This window comes from Elgaria multicarinata, chromosome 1 (assembly GCF_023053635.1).
Source record: "Elgaria multicarinata webbii isolate HBS135686 ecotype San Diego chromosome 1, rElgMul1.1.pri, whole genome shotgun sequence".
NCBI classification, from domain to species: Eukaryota; Metazoa; Chordata; class Lepidosauria; order Squamata; family Anguidae; genus Elgaria; species Elgaria multicarinata.
In genome coordinates, this window is record NC_086171.1 from 102,531,113 (window position 1) to 102,547,150 (window position 16,038).

Below are 16,038 nucleotides of genomic sequence, written 5' to 3' on the forward strand. Positions count from 1 at the left end.
ACTGGACATCAGTTTATGATCTGAAGCCCTTGAATTTGGAAGCTTCCAGTTATCCAATGCAGGGTGGGAGAAGCAGCGGAGGTGGTCTTCACCTCCCCATCCTCCTACTCTTTATGTTTCGTTTGAAGGTCTTTTTACCCTGTCTACTGGCGGCGCTTCAGAGTGAGAGGGAAGGAAGCTGGCAAAGGCTCTGAAGAGCTCATATTCCGGCCTCTCCGGTCTTCCTCTCCTCCCTGCCCACTCCCTTTCCTCCCCCTCTCTGACATCTATTTTCCAACCATTGAGGGCAGCCAGTGCAGTCAGGGCCAGCGCTTCCATAGAGGCCACACAGGCGGCCGCCTAGAGCGCCAAGGTAAGGGGGGCACCGAATGCCACACCCGGAAGCCACTCTCCCGCAGCGGCTCTGAGAGGGTGGCTTCCGGGCGCGCTGTTCTGAAGCCGCCCTCCCAACCCAGTGTCCTGGCTTTGCTTTGGCTGGGCGCCCACCCAGCTGAAGCGAAGCCATGCCCCCCCTCCAGCGTCCTGGCTTCGCTTCAGCTGGGTGGGCGCCGAAGTGAAGCCTGGACACTGGGGTAGGGGGGCGGGGGGGGCGGCTTTGGAAGGCACCCCCAGAAGTCGCTCTCTCAGAGCGCCCACCCAGCCAAAGCGAAGACAGAACGCTGGAGTGGGGGTGGGCGGCTTCGGAACTGCACGCGTGGAAGTCGCTCTCCCAGAGCAGCTTCCGGCCAGGTGCGCCGTTCCAAAGCCACCCCCCCCCCAGTGTCCTCGCTTCGCTTTGGCTGGGCGGGCGAGATGGTGCCCTGTGCCCAGGTACGCTGGGGTGTGGGTGAAAGCAGCTCACCTGCCTAGGGCACAAAATAGTCTGGCACCAGCCCTGAGTGCAGTTCTTTCCTCACCAGCTGCAAGGGGCCAGGGTGGGGTGGGTGGGGTTGGATTGCCAACTCCCCCTTCCGACGTCAGAGCACTGTCTCCATCCTCGGAGGGAGGAATCCCCAATATCCTACGGCCTCTCAGACAATGTCTTGATGCCACAGGATTGCTCCCTTAAGACCTTTTCATGGCTGTCTTTACTACACTTGCACATTTGTTTGTTATATTTCCATCTTTGATTTTTTTTAAAAAAAAAAAAAAGATCTCAAGTGCTTTCCATCTTGCTATGAAGAAATTTGTAAATTTTGGTAAGTTATCAAAAACTGAATGCAACAAAATTCTCACCCACCCGAAATGTGTGAGTAATCTTATAATATTATAGCTTCCTTGAGTGCCATTTATCTTGGTAAAAAGGCAAGGCCCAAATGATGATGATATTATTATTATTATTATTATTATTATTATTATTATTATTATTATTATTATTATTATTATTATCTCTTTCTTGCTTGTGGCGGTTTTTCTAGTTGGATTTTTCTAGTTTTGCCAAGTCATGCTGTCTTTTTACAGATTCAGGAATTTCCTGACAATTGAGCATGTTTTAATTATGACTGCTTTCTGGATATTGGTGTGGATGTATTTTGGAGGCCCAGTCTCTGAAGGTTTTCTGTATGGTGTGTTGTTGGTGTTGTTGTTATAATTATATGTCCGGAACTTGGGATGCTAGAGAAGGTGGAAATATATGCAGAGATCCTCTCTCTTGACTCATGCTGCTGCTTTCAGCAGTGGCTCCGTCAGCAGCCATTTGAGAGGCATCTGTGTAGAATGTGTCCCACCTGCTGATCCCCTTTCTCATTCCTCACACATCCACCTTTGGGGCAAGGCCTCCTCTCCCAACGCAGAGCAGGTGCAGAGGGAGAATGTCAGCACCAAGACAAGTACGGATGGCAGCTTCACAGCGGATGGATTGTTTTCCACCTCTCTCTCGTGGGAGCCCTTGTGCAAAGCGGTGCAAGGGGGTGGGCTGAGGCAGAGTGAAATGGGGTGGGAAGGTGGAAGGAGGGAACATCTGCCACAAAGCAGTTAGCAGGCATTTCTTCCTGAGAAATGGGGACTAGCAGACGCGCAAAGACAGCAGGAGAAGGAGAATTAAATCGTTCATCTTGACCCCATACCAATGCAGAACATAAATATAAGGATGCCAGGGACAAAGCTTGAATAGAGACCCCCTCCCCCCACACACACACATCACCACCACACTCTGACCAGAAGTCCTGCCACTAATCCTGGGCTTTCTGTAGCTTCACAGTGAAGCTGTGAACCCCACTGAGCAGGGGGTTGGACTTGATGGCCTTGTAGGCCCCTTCCATCTCTGCTATTCTATGATTCTATGAAAAGGCAGTCAGATAAAGCACAGAGGCACTCTTGTCCCACAAGTGCAAGGAAGCTGATCCAGCAAATCCAAATAGAGCAGACTGATGTTCTCGGCCCCACACATTTTTAAAAAGCTGCCAGCACCCACACAGTCCTCTCTACAGTCTTCCAGTCCCAGTTCAATACACAGATCCTGGCTCATGAAGCCTGCCCATGTTCTATTTACAGTAAACCAGGAATAATACTGTACAATTAGAGCAATATCAAAATATCTGCACATCTTAAGAGTTGCAATCCTCCCACCCTCTTCCTTCCACTCAGGTGCAACTTTTAAAGGTGCAGAGACGCACAGGTGAGGAAAGATGTATTTGCTGAATTTATTGCGCACACAGGTAAGTAATAATAGCAAACAATTATATAGGCTTTGAAACATTCCAAAGATAATACATACATTATCTCAGCAATCGCTACAGATAGGGGGCTAAGAGATTCATGATTTACAGTACAATCTTATGCATATTTACTAAGCAGTAAGTCCTGCTGGGTTGAATGGGGTTTACTCCCCAGTAAGTGCATGTGGGATTACAGCTCAATGAATTTCTCGTGATTTAATGAATTGTGGTTGAGCGAGATACTAGACAAGGATGTCCCCTTTCCCCATTGATATTTGATCTATGTTTGGAACCTCTGGCTTGTGCAATTAGACAGAATAGTAGTAATTCAAGGGTTTGTACACGCTGACCTAGAATGTAAAATTATTCTTTATGCTGATGATCTTTTATTGCTTATTTCTAAACTCCAGGCATCTACTCCTGCTTTGATGAAATTGATTAACACCTTTGGTGATCTTTCCGGTTACTCAATTGATTTGGTCAAAGTCAGAGTTGATGCCGATCGGAGATAGTTTATTTCCTAGTGTGTTGGCTAATGGCCAATTTCGGTGGTGCCTCAATGTTATTACCTATCTGGGAATACTCATTCCAAGATATATATCTCAATTGATCAAAATGAATTTAAATAAACTGATTAGTGAGATTACACGAGATATAGATAGATGGGCACCGTTAAAGTTGAGCCTGTGGGGATAAAGTCAACACACTTAAGATGAACCTTATACCTCAAATTCTTTATGTTATGCATGGGATTCCTTTACTTATACCTGGCAAATATTTTCAACAACTTAATGCTTTGTTTTGTAATTTTTTCTGGGGTTCTTCTCCACCTCAAACATCTCTGAAACAGATGCAGCTTCCAATTAACAAAGGCAGGTTTGGTTGTACCATCGGGCTTACTTATTGGCTTGTAGTAAGTTCTGGTCATCTTCTGCTCCCTCAGAACTGCCACGATGGCCAGTTCTGGAAGCCTTATGGTTAGAACCTCTTCCCAAATTGATAGTGCTCGGTTCTCGCCATATCAGAATAAGCAACCCACCCCCCACTCTTACAATTCTGGCTGCTAGAGAGATGGCGTATAATATCATGTCAATTACAGTTTGATCCATTCTCTCATGCAAACTTGACTATATGGGGAAACCCAGATTTAAAAATTGGAAAGAAAGCATTTCTGTGGAGGACATGGACGGATAAGATGATTTTTACTTTGGCTCAATTAATAGGCTCAGATGATGAGTTTTTGTCCTTTTCAGACTTGTGTGTTAAATATAATTTACCTGCTTTGGCCCAATGGCAATACTTACAATTGCAAAACTTGCTGGAATCTAGGTTTGGCCCAGCTGCTTTTACAGCTTCAGAGCCTCCAGCATTGTTAGAAACACTTATAACAGCTGAACTGACACGTCGATCCACGACCCATATATATATAAGTATTTCATAGCACCAAGTAAATATGATACCCATAGTTTAAGACTAGATTGGAAGAGAGAATTGGAGTGCCCTTTCTTGTCTAACCAATGGACAGTTGCTCTAGCAACTGTATCTGAAGCTTCTATGGATCTCAGGTTACGTCTTATTCAGCAAAACCAAAAAAAATGTCTCGGGTCTATTGGACTCCACAGCGCCTTTTCAATAGGGGTTTGTCTGATTTGCATAATTGTTGGAGATGTAATGCATCTAATGCTTCTTTAACTCTCATGTTTTGGCAATGCCCCGTAGTTACCCCTTTTTGGGAGGAGGCTATAATAAGGATGAACTTTGTACTGAAACAATCTATAATATGGAACAATGTGCATCTCCGCCTAAATTACCTACCGGCTTCTTGGAAGTTAACACCTGGTCAGCGCAGATGGATTTTCAGAGCCCTTTTGACAGCCAAAAGTCTTATACTATCACATTGGAAGGACAAATTCACACCTCCCTTAATCCAATGAATCGAAGACCTAATAACATTATCAACTTTCGAATGAGTGTTATATAGACGCAACTTGTAAGTGGATAAACATCTGGTCTGCTTTTCTTGAAACCTTTGTATAACTCCCTCCTTTTTTTTGACTGTACATACGATGGAAAATGATGATAATACATAATCTATGGGTTCTCCCCCCCCACCAGTTTTCACAATGTATTTTCTGTTCTGTTTGTTGATATTCACAATAAAAAGAGGAAAAATAAATAAATAAATATGAATTGTGGTAGAGGCAAGATTTGAACTGGATGCTTCCTAGGTCATAGTACAGTGTCTTAGGTACTATTGCTGCTACACTAACACTCAATAAAAGCAGATAACCTCTGTTGGGGAGAAAAAGACCCAACTGCTTAAAGGCCACCTTCTCCCTACCTCCATTCTATTACTAGGACTGAATGAGACAAGCACATTCTTGTCAATAAGGATGCAGATTTCTGAACTCTTCACCTCCAGGCTTACAAAAGAACATGCCTGACCATCTTTAGAAATGGAGTTTAGGGCTAACTTACTGGATATTTGGTAGCTTAGGCTGCAGCAGTTTGGATGTTCCTGCATTTTACATTATATGGCTCATTTTATTTGCCACTGTAAAAGAATCAGCTACTTACTCTAAAGCAGCGGTTCCCAAAGGGGTGGTGGGATTGCATAGGGGGCGTTAAGAGGCAAGGGGGCAGCAAGGGGGCGCTCGAGGTGGTCTTTTCCGAGAAGCGCCTCTCCAGAAGGTCTTAAAACCCAGGGACATTTTTATGGGAGAAGGTAGTTTGGTCCCAAGCCATACAGGGGAAGAATCCACACATGTATTAATACTGTTTAAGAAGAGTCCTTTTAATGGTGAATTGAAATATTTCAAAAGCACCAAAACGCTAATGAAGACACATACCCTGCTTGGTGTGCCCCGCCCCACCGGCTGCAAAACAGAGACCTCTTTTCCCTCCCTGCCTCGGCAAGCCTGTGGCGGGTGATTCCCATTTAAAGAGGCTGCATGCAGGTGGTTCTGGGCACTAATTTGTGGAACCAAGGGGGCGGTTACCTGAAAAACTTTGGGAACCACTGCTCTAAACCTTGTGGCAAATGGCAACATAGAAATGAAAATATTTATTTATTTATTTATTTATTTATTACATTTTTATACAGCCCAACAGTCAAAGCTCTCTGGGCGGTTCACAAAAATTAAAACCATGAAGATCATAAAAACAACCAACAATCTAAAAACGCAAACAAAATTCAATATAAAAAAAGCACAACCAGGATAAAACCACACAGCAAAAATCGGAATAAGTTAAAATACAGAATTAAAACAAGTTTTTTTTGTTTTGTTTTGTTTTTTTGGTCTCTGGGGACTGGAGAGTGTGTAGCTTTATTTATTTTTTTATTTTTTTAACATTATTATTTTATTAGTTACATTACATTAAATAAAACAACAGTGCACCCATCACCGGGACCAACTACACCTTCATCCCTTTCCCCAAAATTGTAATATTTCTTGTACAGGTGTACATCCTTTCCCTCTTAACAAAACAAATTCCAAAAACGGTTTCCATATAATCTCAAATTCATTATAATTGCACCTTCCTTTTCCCATTTTAATATTACATGTTAATTTATCATTGATATCCCATACTTCTTTATACCATTCCTCAATCTGATATTCACTTTGTATCTTCCATTTCCTAGCTATTATTAATCTTGCTGCTGTTAATAAGTTCGTAATCAAATCCTTAATAGGTTGTGTGCAGTTCACCCCATCGTATATTGACAACAGTGCTACGCTTGGGGATAACTCTAAACTTATTCCAGTTATCTCTTTTCTCTCTTTATACACCGATTGCCAGAATTTTTGTACACATTTACATGCCCACCACATATGAACATAAGTGCCCACCTCCTGACATCCTCTCCAACATAATATTGAATATTTCTTCTCGATTTGATTTAGTTTAACTGGTGTTAGGTACCACAGCCATACCAATTTATAAAAATTTTCTTTTATCCTTACTGATAAGGTTTTCAAATTCTGTGCTTTCCATATCTTATCCCAACTCTGATTACTTATTTGAAATTTAATATCATTTTCCCATACCAATTTATAACCATCTTCCTGATCCTCTCTTGCCATCAATATTCTATATATTTCACTCGTTATTCCCTTTGTAATCAAATTCCCTTCTTTCTCTTGTCTTTGTACTATCATTTTTTCAAAACTCGTATACTCTCTAGGTTGTTTATTTTCTTTTATCCATTTCTTTACCCATTGTTCTAACTGCATATAGTTAAACCATGACAACTTTCCCCCCATCAATATTTCTTTTATTTGATCTAACGCCTCTATTTTAACCACCCTTTCCAACCTGTTTATATTCTGTTCCTTTAATACCTTCCCTACCACCTTTTTTAAATTTACTGGCAAATTCTCCATCATTACCACTGGAGTTAATGGGGAAATGGCAGGTATTAATTTTGTTTTATTTTTAGCCCAAATTTCCATAATATTCTTTAGTAAAGGATTCCCTATTCTTTGTAGAAGTTTCTTAGTAATCTTATTAAAATAAATATTATCTAATTCCATTTCTAATTCTTGTGTTTCAGTTTCCAAAGAAGTCCTTTCACCTACTCCCAGAATACCCTCCACCACATATCTTATTTGGTTAGCTATATAATATCCTTTTAGATTTGGGAGACCTAATCCTCCTGTCTTCTGTTGTTTATACCAAACTCTCTTGTTTACCCTAACCTTTTTATCTCCATTGCAGAAATTATTCAACATTATTTGCCACTTCTTTAACTCTGTATGCGATATTCTAATTGGCAACATTCTAAATAGAAAATTAATTTTAGGTAATATCTTCATTTTAATTAATGCTATCCTACCAAACCATGACAGTCTTATTTTCCGATACTCCTCTAATTTTATTTTAATATCCTGCCTTAATCTGTTATAATTTTCCTCTTCTAACTTTCCTACATTCCCTGTTATATATATCCCTAAATATTTTATTTTATTTTTAACTTTCATATTCCATTTCTTCCTAACTAAATCCTGTTCTCCCTCCTCTTTATAATTAAACAACATCATCTCTGATTTGGACCAATTTATTTGTAACCCTGTCAGTTCCCCAAACTCCTTCAAATGCTTTTGTACTTTCTCCATCTTCTCCAACGGCTTTTGAATCCTTAATAAGGTATCATCTGCAAACAAACTAATCTTAATTTCTTCTCTTATCCCTATCCCTTTTATACTTTCATCCTCTCTTATTGCGTTTGCTAGGACTTTTATAACTATTGCGAATAAAATTGGGGAAAGGGAACACCCTTGTCTAGTACCTCGGGCTAAGGAAATTTGTTTTGTAATACCATCGTTCACTATTACTTCTGCTGTATTTTGCGAATATAACTGATTTATCAATCCCTTAAATTTCTCTCCAAATCCTATAGTGTCTATTAACAGTTTTAGTGCTGGCCATTCCACACAGTCAAAGGCCTTAAAAATATCCAGGGCTATTTTACCCGCCTGCAAATTATTTTTCTTTATGTTATTTATTATATTCAATACTCTACCACTCAAATCTGACATCTGTCTTCCTGCTACGAATCCACATTGATCCTTTTTAATATATTTAAACATAAATTTATTCAACCTTCTTGCCATTATCGCTGTCAATATTTTGGCATCTTGATTTAAAAAGGATATAGGTCTATAAGATCCCGGGTCTGTTAAATCTTTATCCGGTTTTGGAATTAAAATAATTATAGACTGTTCCCATGATGATGGGGCCTTTTCTCTGTTTATTATTTGATTATATAACATCTTCAATTTTGGTATCAACATTTTTTTAAAAAAAATTATAATATTCTAGACCCAATCCATCCATTCCAGGGGATTTCCCAACTTTTAAATCATCAGTTATTCCCTCTATTTCATTTTCTGTAACCGGCTGTTCCATAACCTCTCTATCTGTATCCTGTATCTTTATTTTCCAGTTTTTCTCAATATAATCTTTGATCTCCTTTAAAGGTCTCTTATTTGATGTATATAACTTTTGATAAAAATTTTGGAAGACTTGTAATTTCTCTCTCATTAAATTATGCATTTTATCTGTATTGTCTTTTATTGCCCCAATTTGGTTCTTAATTTTTTTTTTTATTGTGTGGATCTGGCCAACATTTTAGAATTTTTATAACTGTATTCAAAATATTCTCTTTTTAAATAAATCAGATTCCTCTGCACTTTCCCTATTTCTATACTCTCCAATTCCTTCTTTTTTGCCTGTAACTGCGCTCCAATATATTTATCCTTCTTTTTTATATATTTTCCTTCTAACTCTATAATATTCGCCTCTAAATTTTTCCTAGCCTCTTCCTGTTGTCTTTTTAATTTAGATGACTCCCTGATAGCGATCCCTCTCATCACCGCCTTCATAGTGTCCCAAACTATTGCATGGGTTGATTGCCCTTTAATATTAATTTCCCATATGTCTTGCATTTCTTTCTCAATTTTCCCTATTGTTTGCTTAGATTTAAAAATCCTAGTATCTAATCTCCATCTTTTAACTACTTTATACTCTTTTTTAATTTTTATATCCATATTAATCAATGCATGATCCGTCACTTTAATGACCCCTATCTCTGTATCTATTACTTTTGATAATAAGCTCTTTGATATAAAGAGGTAGTCTATCCTAGAGTAGGTCTTATGTACAGATGAGTAAAATGTGTATCTTCTCTCCTCCCCCTTAATCTCTCTCCAAACATCAATTTCTTTTCTTTTCATCCATTTATTCAAACTTGTTATATTTTTACCCCTTTCTTTTATGGTGGGGTTCGATTTATCCTTATTATTATATGACCCTTTTGTATATTTTCCATTTCTTTAAACACTCTATAATAAAAGGTTACTTGGTTTTCATTTGGGGCATAAACATTCACCTATGTATAATATTCATCTGCTATCTTCCCCCGTATAATTATAAATCTTCCCTTTTCATCTTTTTTATCTCTAAAACATTAAGGCCACATTTCTTTGATATTATAACAGCTACCCCTTTAGACTTTGACGTTCCGCATGCTTTCTCATAAATATTCGCCCACCTTAACTCAAGCTCATTAACCCCTTCTCTAATTTGATGTGTTTCTTGCAGGAATACAATATCAGCCTTGTCTCTATTCAGTAGTGTTTCTATTCTTTTCCATTTAATTGTTGTCCCTAGCCCCTTAACATTCAATGATGTGACTCTTAATCTACTCTCCATATGGTTGTTGATAAAATTTAATAGTATTTGTTGGTCCCAAATAGTGTCCTATATCCCCTCCTCCCTCTTCCTGTCCCCCTCCCCTGCCTCCCCCCCATACAATCCGTACTCCTCTCCCCCTCTCTCCTCCCTGAGGTGGTTAGCCTCACTCATAGATCAGTCAGATCCACACGGTGGGGGGGAGGGAAGCACCTCCGGAATCCCCAGCAGCAGCCGATCTTCTTCTCCCGGTCGATATATCTCTCATCCCCTAAAGTTATTGTCTTTAATATGTGTCTTCTACTCCTTATTGCCTCCGTCTGCTCCCTGTACTTCTTCCTCCGGTTCCAGTAATCCCAGCTTTCGTAATAGTTGTATTCCTTGTTCCAGCGATGTAATTCTGTGTTGTTGACTCTTCCACTGAAATTTTAGAAAAACTGGGTATCCCCAAGTATATTTCACTTCATTCTTCATCAAAACCACCACACACTGTTTCACACTTTTCCTCCAGTTAATTGTCTCAGGGCAAAAGTCATTATATATTTGTACTGGGTTGGATTGGTACATCAGTTGACCCAAAATTTGTCTAGCTGCCTTCATCAAGAGTTCTTTTTTATGGTAATTTGCAAATTTAATAATAATATCTCTGGACATCACTCCTCTTTTAGGGCCAATCCTATGCAGTCTTTCTATATCTGAATCCTCCCATGTGACATCTGGTGCTATAACTGCAATCCATTGCATAATTTGGTGTCTCAATATTTTAGGATTCTCACCAGAGGTTTCTGCAAAGGCACGAAATCGTAGATTTGATCATCTACCTCGGTCTTCCAAATCAATCAGCTTTAGTTCCCATTGCTGGAACTTAAGATTTTGATCCTGTATAGATTTTTCATTTGCTGATATACTTTTTTCCATCTCTCCCACTTTACCACTCACTTCTTTCAACTGTTTTTGAAGTTCAGAGATGGTTCTTTTCATTTCAATCGATATCTCAGACACAATTTGCTTTTTAAGAATCTCATTATTATCTTGCATCATTTCCTTGATGCTCACCAGCATCTGCTCCATTTGCATTTCCTCCTCTTGCTTTTTAGATCTATTTGCTGTTCCAGGCAGGCTAGCCCCACCTTCTTTCCCCTTTCCAGTTTTTTGTGAGTCCTTGGTATTATTATTATTTTTAGCGTTTCCACTTTTCATCCCCGAGTTAATCCTGCCAAGTCTGGCTACTGTACGATCTGAGGGTTTATCTTGGGGTTTGCCTCTTATCCAAGCAGGGAGAGTTTGTTGTTTCTTTCCGCCCTTCCCTGACATTTACCCAACAACTCCCAGAGTTCGGAAAGTAACCTATTATAGCTGAATTGTTTATCAGCAGTCAGATTTTTCTCAACTTTCAGCTGCTGTAGGCTTTCCGATACAAGAATCCCTCTTTGAATCCCTCACTTTATCTTGCTTTGGGTGAGATTAATAGCTTTCCAAAGTTTATTTGAGACCGGAGCTTACAGATTCCGCTGCTACCCGTTCACCCGGAAGCACATCCCCCACAACAAGGTTTAAATTTAAGTTAAATTAGGTGTTAAAATACTGAGAAAATAAAAAGGTCTTCAGCTGGCGACGGAAAGAGCACAGTGTACAGTACAGAGAGGCGAACCTCTCTGGGGAGCTCGTTTCACAGCCGGGGTGCCACAGCAGAGAAAGCCCTCCTCCTAGTAGCCACCTGCCTCACTTCCTTTGGCAGGAGCTCACAGAGAAGGACCCCTGTGGATGATCTTAAAGTAGAGATAAATAAGTAGAGATAGGGTTGCCCATTGACCAGAAAAGAAGCCACGCTATAGAGAACATCTTTGCTGCTCCAGGGATATTTTGCTCATGTCTGAACAGCAATTTAGCAGATTATGCCAATAAAGGGTATGAGATCCATTTCTCCTGGTGCTCCTCATTCATTTAAGGGCTTCTTTAAAAATACATAGGCACACATCCAAGTCGTTTTACATGTATTCCTAAAAATGTAAACTGCAAATGCAGCAAACACAAGTTTGCAAGAGTATGTATCATGCCCATCAGGAAGCCAAGTATAGCTTTAGCTCCCTACCAGCTGTACAGAGAATGTTAAACTACTCATTAGGCTAATTACATAGCAAGAAACCCCCTTCATTCCCCCCCTTTACTCTAAGGGTCAAACTACATGTTACATTAACATGTAACATGTAGCTAACTAACTAACTAACTAACTAGGATCAAGTTTTCTACTTTAGTGTAACTGTGCACGGCCCCAATTTGGATTGGGACATGTTTTCACTGGGAGGGGAGAATTTAACTTTCCTCTCCCCGAAACCTTTTTTCTTCCTGAAGCCCACACCCCACTCTGTGTGGGTAGGGGATCTCTATTGGAGTCAATGGAGACTTTTTTCTCTTTTTTTAATTTAATAATAATAATAATAATAATAATAATAATAATAATAATAATAATTTATTTCTTACCCGCCTCTCCCTGGGAGAGGCAGGGAACATTAAATACAAAAATACTATAAAATACATAAAGCTGATTAAAAACATATAAAACTAATACATTATTAAAATAACCCACCCATAATGTGTTTGTGTGTGTGCGCATGGAATTTTGGAAGAAAAAGGCTTGTAGGGAAGTTTAATCCTCCCCTCCCTGTGGATACTGGCAGTGATCAGAATAATCACGGTGTGCGATCACACTAAAGGAAAATGATCAGGCTCAGCTACATGCTACGCAATTAATGCAACATGTTGCTTGACCCCAAGGATAAATTGAGGGTTCCCCCTTTCTTTAACTGGGGAGGCACGTTTTGTGAAGGTAAGGGGCTGGAGAGGGAGGGATTATATCAGTGGTCTCAATTTGGATCAGCGCCCCTTATGCTTCCTTTAAAGTAAATGAAAACAAGACAGGAAGCTTCACGCTATATAATTAATGAAATGTGCAGCTTGATCCTCAGTACAGCAAGCCTCGATTTGCCCTGTGTAACATATGAGGTGGCCCTAACAGAGGGGGAAATTACAGTAGAAGAGAGAATAATAAACAGCCCACTGAACTTAATGTTAAAACAATACAAGATCCCTTGTCCTCTCTCTAAGAAGATTTATGTTTGATATAGTGCCCTCCAGAGTTAGACTGCAACCCCCATCATTCCCAGCATGGCCAATGTCCATGCTGGCAGGGAATAATGGGAGTTTTATCAACTTGGGGAAGGCTGCCATAGGCATATTCACATAGGAGCTTTCCATGGTCCTGAATTGATCACTCAGCACAAAAGTGCGTGATCATTGTTGTAATCTCACTTCCACAGGTGGCACTGCATATGTCTGAATAAAGAGTATACAGACCATACAACCAGTGGAGTCCAATTTCCGATCTGCAATGCAACGGAAGTTCTTGCTGCAGCCACCATTGTCCTTGGAGCAGTCCCGAACTGGCCCAAATGAATCCAGAAGAACCTCCAGGCTGTCAAAGGAGGATGAAGTCATCAGTTCCTCCCTGCAATGGAGAAAAACACTATTAGTAGTAGTAGTAGTTGTTATACTATTATTATACATCAGTGTTCAAAGAAGGGTCATGTAAGCACGTGTCACCCAATTGATTGATGAAAATTTACACACTTTATTACTGGAACTACCACTGAAAACACATCTACCTTCCTTCTGTGGCAGATCCTTGATAAAACCGATTTAGTGTTTGTCTTAGAATCATAGAATCATAGAATCGCAGAGTTGGAAGGGGCCTACAAGGCCATCGAGTCCAACCCCCTGCTCAATGCAGGAATCCACCCTAAAGCATCCCCGACAGATGCTTGTCCAGCTGCCTCTTGAAGGCCTCTAGTGTGGGAGAGCCCACAACCTCCCTAGGTAATGTATGCATCTTAAGATGCATACATTTGCAGAGATGAAGGCAATAGGGGCAAAATATGATTAGTTGTACTACTAATTTCAGTACAGGATGGAAACCAAGGGGTTAAGCAAAAGGCTACATTGACAACGCGGGGTTTGAGGAGCGATTCGAAGGCAGAGGAAGAGGCAGCATCACACGGGTGTTCTGGGAAAGAGTCCCAAGCATAAGAGTATAACAAGGCAGAAAGCAAGGCATCCGTTATTGTGGCTGAAGCTAGAAGGCAAAACCGCTTCACGAAACCGGAGTTACCCTTTTACTTGCAACGTTTCATTCTCAAGCAGCCCAGGATCCCACCTATGGAAGGCACCTACCTGACCTCCACAGCATCCTCCATTACTGTCATGTCCGTTTTGCACTTGGCAGATGGATTGATGGCCAGTTCAGCTGGTGGGATTACAAAGCTCTTGCTCAGTGGCAACCACATTCCTTCCCCAAGAGTGTAGGTAAATCTGGATGCAGAGCAGAAACGGGGAGGAAAACAGTTGGGATCATGCACTGGGATCATGAGAAAGGAGTACACTCCCTGCTCGTCTCAGCAGGGTTTGTTGCCCCAGCTTGTTAACTCTTGTCCTCAACGTACTTCCCATCTTCTAATCATAATGCAATTAATGCGTATAAATGTTTGAGTTCTACATCTTTGAGGGAGCTAAGAAATGCTGTCCAGGGTGCCCATATCTGTCATGGCTGTGTCTTCCTAGATGTTGAGCTGCTGTATTTACACTGCTCTCCAGAAGGTGTGAACCTTGCCCCTATCCAGAAGAGATTTGTTTTACCAATTATAACGCACAGAAAAGATGGTCTGGAGGTATAAAAGCCACAGAAATATAACCCATATGTCCAGTTATGCATAATTAGCACTTCTGAGCCCCCCACAAGTTCTCTATTCCCTAGTGCCAGTCTCTTTAAAGGAAGCATAGTCAGACCACTCTTGAAAAAGCTGAACCTGGACACAGTAGATAACAACTATAGGCCAGTTGCTATAATATCCCCTTCTTGGGCAACTCCAGGCACTCTTGAATGAAACAAATTCTCTGGATCCATTTCAAGTGGGCTTCAGACCTAGTTTTGGAACAGAAACTGCCTTAGTCGTCCTGTGGGATGACCTTTGTCAGGAGAGGGACAGAGGGAGTGTTCATTCTCGTGGACCCCTCAGCAGCTTTCAATACCATCCAACCATGGTATCCTTCTTGAGAGGTTGTCTGGGCTGGGAGTTGGAGGCACTGCAGCGGTTCCAGTCACACTTGGATGGCCGATTCCAGAAGGTGGTACTGGAGGATTATTGCGCTGTGCCATGGGAATTATGCCATAAGGAGCCACAGGGCTCTATTTTATCCCCCATTTACGTGAAAATCCTGGGGCAGGTTATCTGGAGATATGGACTGAGGGATCACCAATATGCAGATGATACCTGGCTCTCGCTCTCGCTGTTTCATCAAATCCAGGTGAGGCAGTGGCTGCTCTGAACCAGTGCCTGGATGAAGTATTGTACTGGAGGAGGGCCAATAAACTGAGACTCAATCTAGACAAGATGGAGGTACTATTAGTGGATGGTTTGCCTACCAAGGTAAGTGATGTTCAACCTTTTCTGGAGGGGGGGTTGCACTCCTCCTAAAGGATCGGGGGCGTAGTTTGGGGGTGCTCTTGGATTCAGAATTGCCACTTGAGGCACAGGTGGACTTAGTGGCACAGAGCACGTTTTATCAGCTTTCAATCATACAAACTGCCCCACTGTCTCTCTTTACCCTGAATTCGCTTTATTTGCACTCAGTGATGCCATCACATAGCCAAATCTGATTTGCTATGTGGCAATGTCACAGTGTCCAGGAAGAAGGCAGGTTTCAAAAAGTAAGTGGTGCTACCGATTTGGGCTGCAAACAGACACGTACAAATGGAAGGATTTGCTGAACTGTTCAGCTCTCCCTGGGAATTCTTATTTAAACAGTTCACTTGTGAACATTTGTGGCAGCTGTCCCTGAGATAGCCTTTTGCCACTATACAGTATGTTGAAAAAATATGGAGAGGGGGAGAAGGATCAGTGGATGAAGACGAGGGATATGGCCAGTCACTCTGGCCAGACTAAACCTTACCTGAATATCTTGTCAGAAGGCTGTTCTCCCAGCACCAAATCAAATCCACGTTGGAATATGGTATATGGCCATGGCCTGGAGAAAGACAATGCTCTGATAAGGTTTCACATTTGGACGCTTTCCTTTTTTACCATTCAGAACTAGGGGTGACTTCCTTAGCATTCCTTAGCAGCCATTGAAGATGGGAATTGTATTCAAGAATCCA

General features: G+C 41.0%; 1 protein-coding gene across 2 annotated transcripts in view; it reads right to left on the reverse strand.

Moving 5' to 3' along the window:
* The window catches only part of ASTN1 (astrotactin 1), a 259,496-nt gene that overhangs the window by 76,369 nt on the left and 167,089 nt on the right, over nucleotides 1-16,038 (reverse strand). For both annotated transcript variants that reach the window (XR_010025831.1, XM_063134053.1), the window contains exons 9-11: nucleotides 15,834-15,908; nucleotides 14,058-14,195; nucleotides 13,185-13,335 (exon numbers count right to left, since the gene is read on the reverse strand). Coding sequence is in view for 1 of the 2 variants with exons in the window: in XM_063134053.1 (XP_062990123.1) it covers nucleotides 13,185-13,335; nucleotides 14,058-14,195; nucleotides 15,834-15,908 (364 nt within the window). In the remaining variant the exon portion in view is untranslated. The remainder of the gene's footprint in view (nucleotides 1-13,184; nucleotides 13,336-14,057; nucleotides 14,196-15,833; nucleotides 15,909-16,038) is intronic.